Source organism: Microtus pennsylvanicus, chromosome 11 (genome assembly GCF_037038515.1).
Source record: "Microtus pennsylvanicus isolate mMicPen1 chromosome 11, mMicPen1.hap1, whole genome shotgun sequence".
NCBI classification, from domain to species: Eukaryota; Metazoa; Chordata; class Mammalia; order Rodentia; family Cricetidae; genus Microtus; species Microtus pennsylvanicus.
Genome location: NC_134589.1, coordinates 75008630 through 75022863, shown reverse-complemented (window position 1 = coordinate 75022863; position 14234 = coordinate 75008630). Strand labels below are relative to the sequence as shown.

General features: G+C 42.7%; 1 protein-coding gene across 2 annotated transcripts in view; it reads left to right on the top strand.

The window, feature by feature from the left end:
- Sox30 (SRY-box transcription factor 30) overlaps nucleotides 1–8509 on the top strand; it is a 33885-nt gene extending 25376 nt beyond the window's left edge. The window contains exon 5 of one of the 2 annotated variants that reach the window (XM_075989650.1): nucleotides 8128–8509. In XM_075989650.1, coding sequence (XP_075845765.1) covers nucleotides 8128–8509 — 382 coding nt within the window. The remainder of the gene's footprint in view (nucleotides 1–8127) is intronic. The other variant, XM_075989651.1, reaches the window with a different exon arrangement.
- The last annotated feature ends 5725 nt before the right edge of the window (nucleotides 8510–14234 follow it).

The window sequence follows — 14234 nt, the reverse complement described above, 5'->3', positions numbered from 1 at the left end:
AGTGCAATGTCTACAGAATGTGAGGAGGTATGCAGATCATGTGTGCGTAGCCCATATCAGGATATACAAAGAGCACTCTCAGTGCAATGTCTACAGAATGTGAGGAGGTATGCAGATCATGTGTGCATAGCCCATATCAGGATATACAAAGAGCACTCTCAGTGCAATGTCTACAGAATGTGAGGAGGTATGCAGATCATGTGTGCATAGCCCATATCAGGATATACAAAGAGCACTCTCAGTGCAATGTCTACAGAATGTGAGGAGGTATGCAGATCATGTGTGCATAGCCCATATCAGGATATACAAAGAGCACTCTCAGTGCAATGTCCACAGAATGTGAGGAGGTATGCAGATCATGTGTGCATAGCCCATATCAGGATATACAAAGAGCACTCTCAGTGCAATGTCCACAGAATGTGAGGAGGTATGCAGATCATGTGTGCATAGCCCATATCAGGATATACAAAGAGCACTCTCAGTGCAATGTCCACAGAATGTGAGGAGGTATGCAGATCATGTGTGCATAGCCCATATCAGGATATACAAAGAGCACTCTCAGTGCAATGAAAGGCAGCTCAGTTTCTAAGAAGGCACAAATCCAACTAGATGTTCTTCAAAAAGATGAGCTTGTGGTCAGTAAGCACATGGCAAGATTCAATCATCATTACAGGGAAGCCCCCCAGAAGCACTCCAAATCCTCTGGTTAGATGTTTCAAAATAAGAATATTGGAGAATTAGGATCCACATGTATTACAGGTGGAAATGAAAGTAATACAGGCTTTCCTGAAAACTCCCAATTCCTTAGAATATTAAATATACAGTAAGTGGTGACTCCTCTCCTAGGTATGAGTAAAGAATATATGCAAGCTAGGAATGTGTCCTTAGGGAGGACATCTGCACAGACAGGTGTAAGTAGTCAGCAGAGTTGTTAGGAGTCTAAAGAAAGGAATTTATAGACAATGTAGATGATCAGTTAGACTATAGATAGCAATCGTGGGGTTGCTAGAAAGCTAACATTTGAATAGTAAGCAGATAGCTCAGCATTTCCATTGTAACAAATGATTGTAAACATCGTGACTTAAACAGTGTAAATTAGTCTTCTGGTTGTTGAGGTTGGAAGCTAAAATAAGCTTCTAGATATAGATTTGCTGGTGCTTAGAGAAACGTGGTACTTTAAATCAATAGTGATAACTAGTTTCATAGCTATGGAGTCTAGATATCTGGAATTAAGCTATTGACAGGCCTGTGCTCCCTTCTGAAGATTCCAGGAAAGAATCCTTCTTTCAAGCTTCCTGCCAACCCTCAACTGCCCTTGGCTTATTGCTACCACCGTCCTTTGCTATCACCGTGTTCTTTCTGTATGCCTGTGTGTATCTGTTTGTGTCTTCTCATTGCATTGTGTGACAATATTGTGTGTGTGTGTGTGTGTGTGTGTGTGTGTGTGTGTGTGTGAAGTGTGTGCACACGTGGAGGGGAGAGGACAACCTCGGGTTTTGGATCTTGTCTTCTACTTATTTGAGACAAGGTCTCTTTTGTTGCTTGCCACTGCTTCAGCTGGGCCAACCAGCCCATGAGCTTTCAGAGATTCTCCTCTCTCCACCTTCAGTTTGTTTAGGTTCCTTTGTGCTGCTCCACTGGTCTTTATGTGGGTTCCAGGGGCTTGGATTGGCTTATTTGGTAAATGCTTTACCCACTGAACCATCTCCCCAGTGCCCCCCTTTTCCTTCCTTCCTTCCTTCCTTCCTTCCTTCCTTCCTTCCTTCCTTCCTCTCTCCCTCCCTTCTTTCCTTCTTCTCTCCCTCCCTTTTTTCCTTCCTCTCTCTTTTTGTCTTTTTGAGACAGGATTTCTCTCTGTAGCCCCCTGGCTGCCCTGAAACTAGCTCTGTAGACCAGGCTGGCCTCTAACAGAGCTCCACCTGTCTCTGCCTCCCAGATAATGGAATCAAAGCATGTGCCGCCACTGCCCAGCACTCTTTCTCATTTTTTTTAACAAAATATTAATCCTTTGAAAATTTTCATACCTGCAGTACTTTGCTTTTATAAGGACACAAGTCTTTGGGATCATGCTATGCTCAATCCAATAAAATGTCACCTCAATGCAGCCATATCTGTTAAGACCCTATCTCCAAGCAATCGTATTTTAAGGTCCCAGATGGATGTGAAAAATTGAGGGGACACTCTTCAACCCACTGATTGGGCTTAAAACTAGGTGGGAGAGGTGGTTGACTTGCTCCCCTGAACCATTTTCCAAACTGTGGCTTTGTTTTCATGACTCATGATGCACTTTATTTTGGACAGAAGACATACGAAACTTGTTGGAAGGGAAACTGTGTGTTAATGGGTGGGAAAGGAATGTGCAGGGTTCTGTGTTGTCCTCTTGCACTGCTCCTCCCCAGCTCATGAGCATTCTCAGAAAAGAGTGTTCCCATAATCTCTGTTCAGCTAGCGAGTCACTGTGACCAGCACAGTGAGTACAGAGTCCAATTTAGAGACTGTGAGGAGCCTCCTTCATCATGGAGAATCTTTTGTGTGTTACAGTTTTGTTACAGAAGATGTGAATACAAAAAAGATAACAGTGTAGCATAATGTGCCTCAAATGTTAGCACCCAGCTTCAGAAGTTGACATTTTACTACTCCTTTCTCCACTTTTCCCTTACTTTGGAAGCAAGGATGTATTGTAAAGAAAATTTCAGATTTCATATTTCATGTATAGTACAGTACAGTTTCATTCTCTTCTTTCAAAATCTAAATAATATCAGCTTTTTTTTTGGTGGTGTTCAAAAAGTTTCAGATTTTAGGACACTTCTGATTTCAACTGTGGAGAATAGAAATATTTATGTAGCAAGCTTATGCAAATCCTTTAAAACTCTAAAGCAAAGCAAGGCTTAGAGCTGGGGAGATGCTCAGTGGGTTTAAAGGCTCTTCTGCCAAGCTTGATGACCTGACTTCCGTACCCAGACTTACATGGAAAGAGAGAACTGACTTCTCAGTGCACAGTGGTACAGCTGCCCCTCCCCCTAGAGTGAATATAAACAACATCCTGACATCAGGAAGCTTCTGGTTCTGAACGTTACAGACTTATGAAATGACCACCTCCCCTCTTATAGCTGAGAAGTTCATGTGCCTTATTAGCCAATAATTCATCTGTCTTTGCTTTTCCTTTATTGTCTCAAACCTTTTCACAGTAGGTGTGTGTGAACTGAGACCGAGTCAATATCCACATTGGCTTGTTTCCTAAGCTTTGCCAGTGGCTCTCCACCCTCTTCAGTGCTGTGTATCAGCTAAGAAACAAAAACGTATCCACATCCTGGGGTATTGACATGTTCTCTGTCACTTATTTTTTTCTATAAAGTGACAGATGTTAAAATTTAATTAGGTCCAAGTTCTTTGTTTCTATTTTTCCCCCACTGGTACTTCGTAGGTAGTGGTGTATTATATGAAGGAATGATAAAACTGGTTTTCTCTCTAGTGACATGAAGAGTGCCCAAGGGATTCATGTGGTGTTGGCATGATTGTGACTCCACCCTTCCTGCTGAAGCAGTTCACGGTCAGCTCCTGGCTGCAGGCTGGTCGCACTAGGAGAACGTGAAAAATACCAGTGTGTAGGTCCTGCCCTAGGTGGAGGGCATCCGGAGCTTTGAGTAGAGCACTGGCAACAGTATTCCTTTGTATTAGAGATGTGTAATATTTGTACATAGTTATGGAACTTGCTGCATCTACACAGCATATAATAAAGGATAATAAAACATTTCTATCTCTTTAAATACTAATCACTTTGTGTGGAGAATTTTACCTTGCTGGGTATGGTGGCACACACCTTTAATTCCAGCACTCAGGAGGCAGAGATAGGGAAATCTCCGAGTTTAAGGCCAGCCTGATCTACAGAGTGAGTTCCAGGACAGCCAGTTGCAGAATTGACATGAATTAACTTCTGAATTTTTGGTTCTGTTGCACTTGTCTCTGTGATGTTTGGGTTACAGTAGCTGTGTAGTATACAGGATTTTGTTGGCTTGTTTGTATTGAGATATGGCCTTAGGCACCTAGGTAGGCCTTAAACGCGTTCTTTCATCAATATTTCAGTTTTCCCTGTATACATTTCTCAGTTTATGGTTAAACTTACTCTAAATATTTTATTTTTGTGGCTTGTGTGAATGGGTTGAACTCTTCATTTTTTTTTTCCAGCAGTTTCATTTATGGCCAATATTTGAAATCCCAGAGCACATCAAGATGAGGTGGGAGAGTCAAGTTTGGTGCCAGCCATGGCTGTCTACTGTGTTCAAGGGCATCGGCAGCCATAGATGCACAAAGAAAGCCCGATTTTTGGTGTTTAATTCATAGTCTACAGCTTTGCTAGATTTATGTATCTACTTGAACAATTTTTTGATGGGAAATTTAGATTTTTCTCTATATAAAGTCGTGTTATATGCAAATATGGATAATTTATCTTCTTTTCCAGTTTAGATATTCTGGTTTCTCTTTCCTTGTACGCTAAGGCTTTCCAGTGCTTTATTAAATAAGAGTGGTGAGAACAGATGCCTTTGTGGTTTGCAGTTTTAGAGGAGACAATTGTAGTTTCCTTGCTCAGTTTCATATTGGCTGTGGGTTGTACACTTAGTCTTTAGTATTTTGAGGATTTTATTCTATATATGACCTGATAAGAGTGTTTGCCATAAAAAAATATTATATCTTACTGCATACTCTCTCTATGGAGATGATAATATACTATAGTCCTCAATTCTGGTGATGCTTACTAGTTTGCGTATGTTGACCCATCCTTGAATCCCACTTTATCATGAAGTGTGATCTTTTTCATATACCAATAAATATATTGAGAATGTTTACAGCTATGTTTATTCAGAATATGAACATATAGTTTTCTTTAATTTCATTTGAGGGTAATGGGAAAAGCTGGACACACAAAAGTATTTAAAAGAACATTTCACAAAAGTGAAATAGAAGTTCCTTCCATTTCAGTGTTTTGAATTGTTTTCAGATAATTGGAATAGTTCTTTAAATGAATAGTATGATTCACTAGTCAATTCCTTAGGTCCTGGAAGGTCTTTAAAAAGACATTTGAGGCTGCAGTCTCACTGCTCGGTGCTAGTCTGTTTAGTTTCGATTTCCCCCTCCTCTCCCTTCCTCCATCCTTTATTTCCTCTTCCCCTCCTTCTATGTTTTGATGTTTGTTTCCCTGTGCTGCCCAAGCTGCCTTTGAACTTAGTTATGGAATCCTAGCTGACCATAAACCTGAATCTTCCTGTCACTTTCCTCTGCCATGCCTTCTTCTGTCTACTCTTGACTCAGCTTGGGTGGGCTGTGTGTGCTCACAGACTCACCCATTTCTTCTAGGCCCTCTAGTTATTTTATCATGTGATTTGTCATCATGAATTCTAACGACGCTTTGTGTTTCTGTTCTGTCTGGTGCAGTGTCGTTTTCATCTTTGGCTTTGCTTGAGATCTCGTTCTCTCTCCCCACTCCCCATCTGAGTAGAAGTTTGCTTGAGATCTCTTTCTCCCCCCCCACTCCCCATCTGAGTAGAAGTTTGCTTGAGATCTCTTTCTCCCCCCCTCTCCCCATCTGACTAGAAATTTGCTTGAGATCTCTTTCTCCCCCCCCCCACTCCCCATCTGAGTAGAAGTTTGCTTGAGATCTCTTTCTCCCCCCCTCTCCCCATCTGACTAGAAATTTGCTTGAGATCTCTTTCTCCCCCCCCCACTCCCCATCTGAGTAGAAGTTTGCTTGAGATCTCTTTCTCCCCACCCCCCATCTGACTAGAAATTTGCTTGAGATCTCTTTCTCCCCCCCCTCCCCATCTGACTAGAAGTTTGCTTGAGATCTCTTTCTCCCCGCCTCTCCCCATCTGACTAGAAGTTTGCTTGAGATCTCTTTCTCCCCGCCTCTCCCCATCTGACTAGAAGTTTGCTTGAGATCTCTTTCTCCCCCCCCACTCCCCATCTGAGTAGAAGTTTGCTTGAGATCTCTTTCTCCCCCCCTCCCCATCTGACTAGAAGTTTGCTTGAGATCTTTCTCCCCCGTCTCCCCATCTGACTAGAAGTTTGCTTGAGATCTCGTTCTCTCTCCCCACTCCCCATCTGACTAGAAGTTTGTCCATCTTGTTTTCCCTGTCACTCATCTTTTCCTTTAGTTTTAATTTTATTTCTTCTTGTTTCTTTTTTTCTACTAATTTTTGGTCTGTTTGTTGTTGCTTTTTGAGTTCTTGAGGTACACTGCTGAATGCTGCTCTGAGGCTGTTTGACCATCTGATATATGGAGTAGGACTCTACATCTCTCCATAAGAACTGCGTTTCTTGTATCACACAGATTTTTGTGACGTTGTTTTCACTTACTACCTTTTTATTTCTCCAGTTACCCATTGGTTTATGTTGCTCATTGTACGTTATTTCTTGTGCTTGCCATTCTTGTTGTTGCTGTTGAATTGTAGTTTTATCCCATTGTGATCTGAGAAGATGTGTGATATTACTCCGTTTTTAAAAATTACCAAGACTTGATGTAGGGCATAACTACTGTGTGAGCTACCTAGAGAATGTTCCGTGTGCTGATGAGGAGAACATGTTCTATTCGTTCCGATGAAATGCAAATGTCCATAAGGCCCGTTTGCTCTGTATGAAATCCTCAGCCGTACCTAGGAAGCAGACTAGTCGTAGCTGTGTGTTGACTCTAATTATTACTCTAATCATGCTAACAGATGCTTTTCACAATGGAGAGGATGCTTTTATATCTGCTCACTTGACCGTATGACCGTGATTAGCTGTGTAGCAATTGACTGGTGAACATAACACTAACGTGTTTTCCCCATGCGGTATAGTCAATGAGATGCTGTTTTTTCAAACCACAGTACGTGTCTGATACAGATCAAAATTTTAGGGTTTTTCAGTTTTCTACCAAGTCTTAAAATTGAATCTTGTGTTACTAACTGAATATGTGTACATTAAATGAAGGGTTTATATGGGAAGTAGATGTGATATCCTCTCTGACACACCCATGGAGTTCAGTGGATAGAGGGACCTGAAGGTGGAAAGCTATGTGGACAAACTCTTAGCAGCTAGAATGACAGTGTATCAGAGCACATGTTTTAAATTCTAAATACCTGAACTAGAATGTGGCAGTATTAATGTAAACCTGAAAAATGCAAATACTGCCTTATATTTGTGGTAATTAATGTTAGCAAGGAACCCCTTACTTCAGAATTTGGGAGTGGGACATCTTCAGAGAGTTTGAGGCAGGGGTCTGCTACCTCTGCCGTACGTTTCAGAAGAGTTGGCTTTCCCTCCTAAGGTCCATCCTACCTTCCTTCCTTTTTTCTTCTCTTCTCCCCCTTCCTCCTCCCTTGCCTTTCTCTTTCCAAGTTAGGAGGAGGCAAGACAGCGCCTGGCATTCCGCGGGATTTGCACATGAATGTGATCATTGTGTTATCTGTCACTAGATGGAGCTCACGAGCCCAATATGGCTGTAATCCCTGTTCGTCTCTGGAGAGGGGATTAATATTTGAAGAGAACTGGTAACTGGTTTTGAGTAACAGGATTATTGGCTGTGCCTTTAAAAAGACTGTTGAGAAACTGCAAACTTTTTTTTCCCACAATCTTGCCCATGTTTTGTTTTTGTTGCAAAAACCCTTTGAAAGCATAGTGTAGTGTCAGTTCTAAGCCTTTATAGTGCTGAGAGTATTCTAAATTTATTACCGTGTCATTCGTGTACCTAAGGTGGAGTCTTCTGTCCCATGGCTTTGAAATTCAGCAGCTCTTGTTTCAGCCCATTCCAGGAAGAGCAGGGCCACTTTACTCTGGTCACCTGCCGTCACTCATGTGCTTACCTTTATTTACTAGTTAACTCCATGTGGTGGGAGGTAACTAGAGGCCAGGGTGGGATTTTCTTTCTCGTGCTCATCAGAGGTAAGAAGCTGGAAACTAGTGAGAGGTGATAATGCGGGGACGGCTCCACTCCAGACTGTCTTGCTCTGAGCTTTTGATGGGCAGGTGATAGGTAGGCAGTGGGAGGGCAGAGGGATGCTTCCAAACCTTAAAGAAAATTCACTTAACTCATAGTCTGTGATCCAGACGTGTGTGGACAAGATCTGATCCAATGTTTCTGTCTTTCTACCACAGCACGTGCCCTTATAGTCGGCCTCCTTTTGGCTATGGGAATTTTCCAAGTTCAATGCCAGAATGTCTTGGTTACTATGAAGACAGGTACCAAAAGCATGAGGCTATATTTTCAGCTTTGAATAGAGACTATCCTTTCAGAGACTACCCAGATGAGCACACACACAGTGAAGATTCTCCGAGCTGTGAGAGTGTGGATGGGCCCCCGTACTACAACAACCATGGGCACAGTGGAGAAGAGTACTTGAATCCCATGCCTCCACTGGACATTGGAGCCCTGGAGAATGTCTTCACAGCCCCAGCGTCAGCTCCCTCTGGCGTCCAGCAAGTCAATGTCACTGACAGCGACGAGGAGGAAGAAGAAAAAGTGCTCAGGAATTTATAATTTAAAACAAATATGCACAGAAAATAAACATTTCTTAAAATATATTCTGGGTCAGTTGGTGTGAGAAAAAAGCCTAGAATACTTTGCTGAGAGTTCTCAGCCATGATCTGAGGAGTTGGAACCAAATGCCATTGTCTCTTCCTAAGTTCTCATTAGTGACCCTGGACTCCCGATGCCTCAGCATAGGGACGGTAAAATCTAAAGTAGTTCTTTCATGGCTGAAATTTGCACCAACATGTGATAGCATACTTTATCTTGGGACATTTGAAATACAGAAAGCTCCCGGTGGCGTGTGAGGACACACATGTGAGTATGTATCTGGCATGGCAAGCGTGATTAGCATTTTATCTCAGGGTACATTTATTTTATTTTCCAGATAAATTTTACTGTTTATATATTTATGGATGTTGTCAGTTTTTATGTAACATTTTGAAAATATTTTGATAACTTGTAGATGTGAACCAGAGCTCAGTTGCTAAATTTAATTTACACTAGTAACCAATTGTAGTTGAAAATGTATGTTAATGACACCTGGGCAGTTCCTTCAGATATAGTCATTTCTGTTACTGAACATTTTATCATCATTTTAACTATCTTTCCTATTTGGTATGCATTGTTATATTGTTGTTGTAACTAAATAAACAGATGAAAACACTCTTGTTAAATGTTTTCTGTTGAGAGGAGGGCGAGGAGCACAGAGTGCTGGTCAGCTGTGGTTAGCTTTGTGCTCTGCGCAGGCATTTCTGCTTAGCAACAGACTCCTGTTGTCTGTGTATTAATTATGTGTCATTGCGGCGACAAAATAACTGAGAAAAGCACCTTAAGGAAGGAAAGGTTTATTTTGCCTCGTGGTGTGATCGTCGGGTTCATGGGGAGCATGGCAACAGGACCATGAGGGGCTGGTCACATTCCATCTGTGCTCGGGAAGCTCAGACAAATGCTGGTGCTGAGTTTGCGTCTTCCTTATCAGTCAAAGACCCCGTCCCATGGGGCGATGCCATGCACATTTAGAGTGCATTGTCCCATGTCAGTTCACCTGATCTAGAAACTTCCTCAGACATGCCAAGAAATTTGTCTCATAGGTGACTCTAGATCCTGTTAGTTTAACAATAAATGTAAACTATCACTGTTTGCATGAGATTTGAAGTTGTGCCACCAATGATGTGTATGTATTCTAATGCTGTTTTGAAAGTTGACATATGATTTAAACACTCACGCAAGGGGATATTGTGTTCATCTGACTTGATGACCATGGAATTTACTTACAGTCACGCAAACTTAACTCACAATGAGCAACAAAAACTCCATTGTGATGTCACAGCCTCCCCGGCATTCTTTTGTGAATGAGGGATGGAGTAGAAACGACCAGAGTCGAGACCAGTTTAAAAGATGTCTGCCTACAAGGAAGAAAATGAATTGTTGGGAAACTGCACTTTGATCATTTTTATTTTCATGGTTGATATTCTTTGTGTGTGTGTGCCACCCTGCATGCGGGCATGGAGACCAGAGGTTGGCATGGGTGCCTTCTTTAATCATGCTCTCACTGAGCCCGAGCACACTGTTTTACCAGATCCACCTGTTTCCACCTCACCCAGTTCTGGTTTACAGATGTGCACCGCTGTGCCAAGCTTTTACATGGATGCTGAGGATCTGAACTCAGGTCGAGTTTATCTCCCTAGCCTCCAAGTTTGATACTCTTTAAGTGCTCAGCACAGATAATTTTGATATAAAGAACAAATCCTGAATTTCCTAGATGATTAAATATTATGACATTTTATATGTGAACTAAAGGAACGTTATTTACATATTTAATATCTGCTAAGGCAGTTAATGTTTAGGAGAAATGTATGCAACAATTTGATTGTTTTTATCCCATCTTATTTAAGAGGTCTTCGGTTGAGAAAATGGCTGTAAAACAGCAGAACAGTGAAGGTCACACCTAACCATTTCCTAATTAACCTGTCTTCAGGGTAGCCTTTCACCTCTGACTTCTTCCACAGCTTTTTTAAAAAAGAATTTTTTAGTGTGTATATGTTTGTGCGTGTGCCATGCCAGTGGACTCCAGAAGAGGGTGTAGGATCCCATGGAGCTGAAGTTAGAAGAGACTATGACCCATCCAACATGGGGTCTGGGAATTGAGCTTGGGTCCTTTGGTAGAGCAGAAATTGCTCTTGGTCACTGAGCCATCGCCCCACCCTTTCTAGAGTTGTTCAGTAGCTAGGGCTAGGTACTCTCTTAATCACCTCTTCATGCTGGCATCAGAAGGCAGGAGTTCAGGTCGTTTATAGATCCACAGCATAAGTTGGACTAGAAACCTGCTTATTTCTTATTTAGGGAAGACCAACCACAGATAATCCCGCATGCCTACAAGGTTCCCATTATCAGCTTTTAAACCACTGACTGGAGATCTAAGACTGGACAAACCTCCCCCAAGGGCATCCGCTCCTCATCAGAGTGGAAAATCTCAATGCTCCAAGCCACAAGTAGTTTCTAACAGTCCCCTTGTCTTGTTTGCTCCTATATTAAGTTGGACTTCGTGGAATTTATTAGACAAGTTGTCTCCTTTTCATAGTGTTTTGTAACGTCAGTATGTTTCAGATGTCACCCATGCTCCGTACTCTAGACGTAACTGCTCGAAGCGTTTACCAGTTAAAAGCCAGTTTCACTGCAAAGTGTTGGGAAAAGGTATCTTTGTGAGAAAGCCGAGTTAGAGGAGAGAGCAAGGTTTCTCTGGATTAAGTCCCAAGCGGTTCAGATGTTCTCACTGAATCTGGTCAAACAACGGTGGAAGCTGGTGCTGTGGCTCCCTTGGAAGTGAGCAATGTTCTTTATCGTCAGAATGTCACAAGATTCTAATATCTCAGGGTGCACCTACACTGCTTGAGACCCCTTTTTGGTCTTTACCCCCCGACACCACCCAGGGCACCCTGTGGGAAATGCTGTCAAATGACAGCTGGTGGCCTTGGTTTGTGAACTTCACACGTGGTTTTCCACACTGGTTACCTTAAGTGCTCTGCTAAACAAAAGCAGTTTCTGAATAAACGGCTCTTTTTAATTGTGTCTAGCAGTCTTAAGAGGCTAAAGAATTGAAACTTGTAATTGTTGTAATTCACTGCCAGCTATTAAACTTTTTTTAATGCGTGGTGACAGTGTATCCAAGAATCCCTGGAAGCAAATGTGCGGATAGACACAACATGCTCTTCCTGTCAAGCGGCTGTCGGGAGAGCGCTGCCGGGGCTAAGAGTTGGAGCTACATTTTTCATGTTTAAGAAAAATGTGCTAGGGTAAGTTCACTGTACAGAGTGAAGCGTGTCTTAGGGACATTTTCATGCGCTTGGGCCAGATTCATGCTCCACTGTCCTCCTCCCCCATCTCCAGTCTCTTCCCTGAAAGTCTCTCTTCTTTCATGCAGGCTCTCTCTCTCTTCCTTCCTCCCTCCCTCTCTCTCTCTCTCTGTCTCTCTCCTCTCTCCGAATCTAGGTTCCACATACAATTGCAAATGTGACATTCGTCTCTGAATCTGGCTTATTTTGCTTAATACCATGTTTTCCCACTCATCCACCTTTCTGCGGATGATATACTTTCGTTCTTATTTACATGTGAATAAAAACTTGATTGTAGGGCTACTGAACAGCTCTGTGGGTCAGATCCCTTGCCTCAGAGCCTGCAGATCAGAGTTCCAGCCCCAGGACCCTCGTGGGAGCGGACACCTGGACAGAATCTGTTCCTCACTTCTTGTGACTCTGCTCTGAACCCTGACCCTGTCTCTAGACCCCACTGACAGCACAAATGCCCCCAGGTGCCTGTTAAAAGTGCTACTGTTCCTTATGGAGAGGATTCTCTGTCCAGCTGAGCATGGCAAGCCTGCATTTTTGTAGTGGCAATCTGCATTTTTTGGATAAGCAGTTCTTACTTGTGCCTGCCATTGACACTGTGTCAGGATTGTTTCTAAAACCACCCAGACACATCAAAGGTCACCTTCAGGAGAGAGAGAGAAGGCATCGGTCTATCCTATGATCATTGTCATTTTGTAACACGTTCCTAGTTTCTTTGACGAAATCGCCAGGTGATCTCTCATTCTAACAAACCGAAACGAGAATTTTCTCTGTGCGGGGGTGTGAAGCTGGAATTGGGTGGAAGTTACTGTGGACATGGGACCCTAGGGGCTGGGGCACATAGAGTGGCCCCAGGTGCAGTCTGTGTCATAGCATGAAGGGCGGTGAGCAGATCTTGTGGATGACCACCCCAGTTCCTCGTGAGCAGTGCGTTGTTCTTGTCCTGCCTAATCCCCTCAGGTCTCAGTTTACACATACCCCAGCTGTCACCAGTGACAACAACCCTTTCCTTTTCTCGAAACAGAACCCTAAAATTTGATTGTATATGGCCATTCTGGGAAACACTTTGTTTCACCTCTTGAAGCAGGGTGTGGTCAAGTAACCAAGGCCTGGACTCCTAAGACAACAAGGGATGTTCCCAAAAATGTCGTTAAAGGGAGATGGCATTGCCATTCTTTGCTCCTGTGGCCTTTCTGCTAACAGTAATATGGTAGTGATGGGTGGCATCTCAGCAACCATCTTGGATTGGGTAGGTGTCGTTCTGAAGATGGTAAAAAGACAAGGCTAGCACCATACCTGGGCAGGATTGTTAACACTGTATGAAAGCAAAAGAAACATCAGCCACACCAATCCACAACCATTTGGTTTTCTCTGTCACATGAAGCTGAACCAGATTCTTCCTAATGTATGTAGGCTTTTGTCCTTCAGAAAGCGTGCAAAAGCCCTCACAGGCTGAGCCAGGTTACGTTCCCATGAAGCCTGGGTGTGCATCTCCCGCTAGCATCTAAGTGCCTTTGTGATCATCCAGGACCAATGCATTGTACAGACTAGAAAGACCTGTGTGTGGATGGGCAGACATCATGATGGCCTTTGCTTCCCTTCCCTGAGAGGCTTCACTTTACACCTTGGTCCTTGAGCTTGGACCAGTTAAGCATTTCAAGAATTTTCATTGTAACGTTTTCTATTTTTTTAAATTATTACTCGTTTTATCTATCATCTATCTATCTATCTATCTATCTATCTATCTATCTATCTATCTATTTATTGTGTATGTGTGTGTAGGCATGCAGGTGCCTCAGTGCGCATGAGGAGGTGAGAGGAGAGCTCATGGGAATTGGTTCTGTCTTTCCATCATGAGGGTTCTAGGGCTGAACTCAGACTCTGCAGTAGGTACCCTTACCCACTCAGCCATCTCTCTGGCCCTAGGGTTTCTCTTCCTTGCAAGTGATGCCTTCTGGAGATGTGTGACCCTCAGCAGTGACATACTTCTCTACATTGAAGTAGTCTCTGTATGAGACTTGTACCTCCCCATGGGATTGTTGATGACTGCTTGGTGTTGGGTAACTCAAAAAGACGGCTGGGTTATTAGTATTGTGTGTCCCTCTTGGTTCATTGACAGTAACTCTAATCCATGAACGTGGAAGGTGCTCTCTACCTTTTCCTGTCTTCTTCAGTCTCTTACACCACTGTTTTCACAAGTTCCCTTTACTTCTAGGTATTTGTATGGCTATTGTAAACAGGAGGGTTTCTTCCTTGTGAACAAATTTATTATTGTTGTATAGAAAGGCTACATGGAGGCCTGTGATCTGTGCAAGATCTGAGACCTTTCTGCTATTACTTCATTGAGTCTTCCTTTACTCTTAATTTTCTTCAGATATTACGGCTTTATT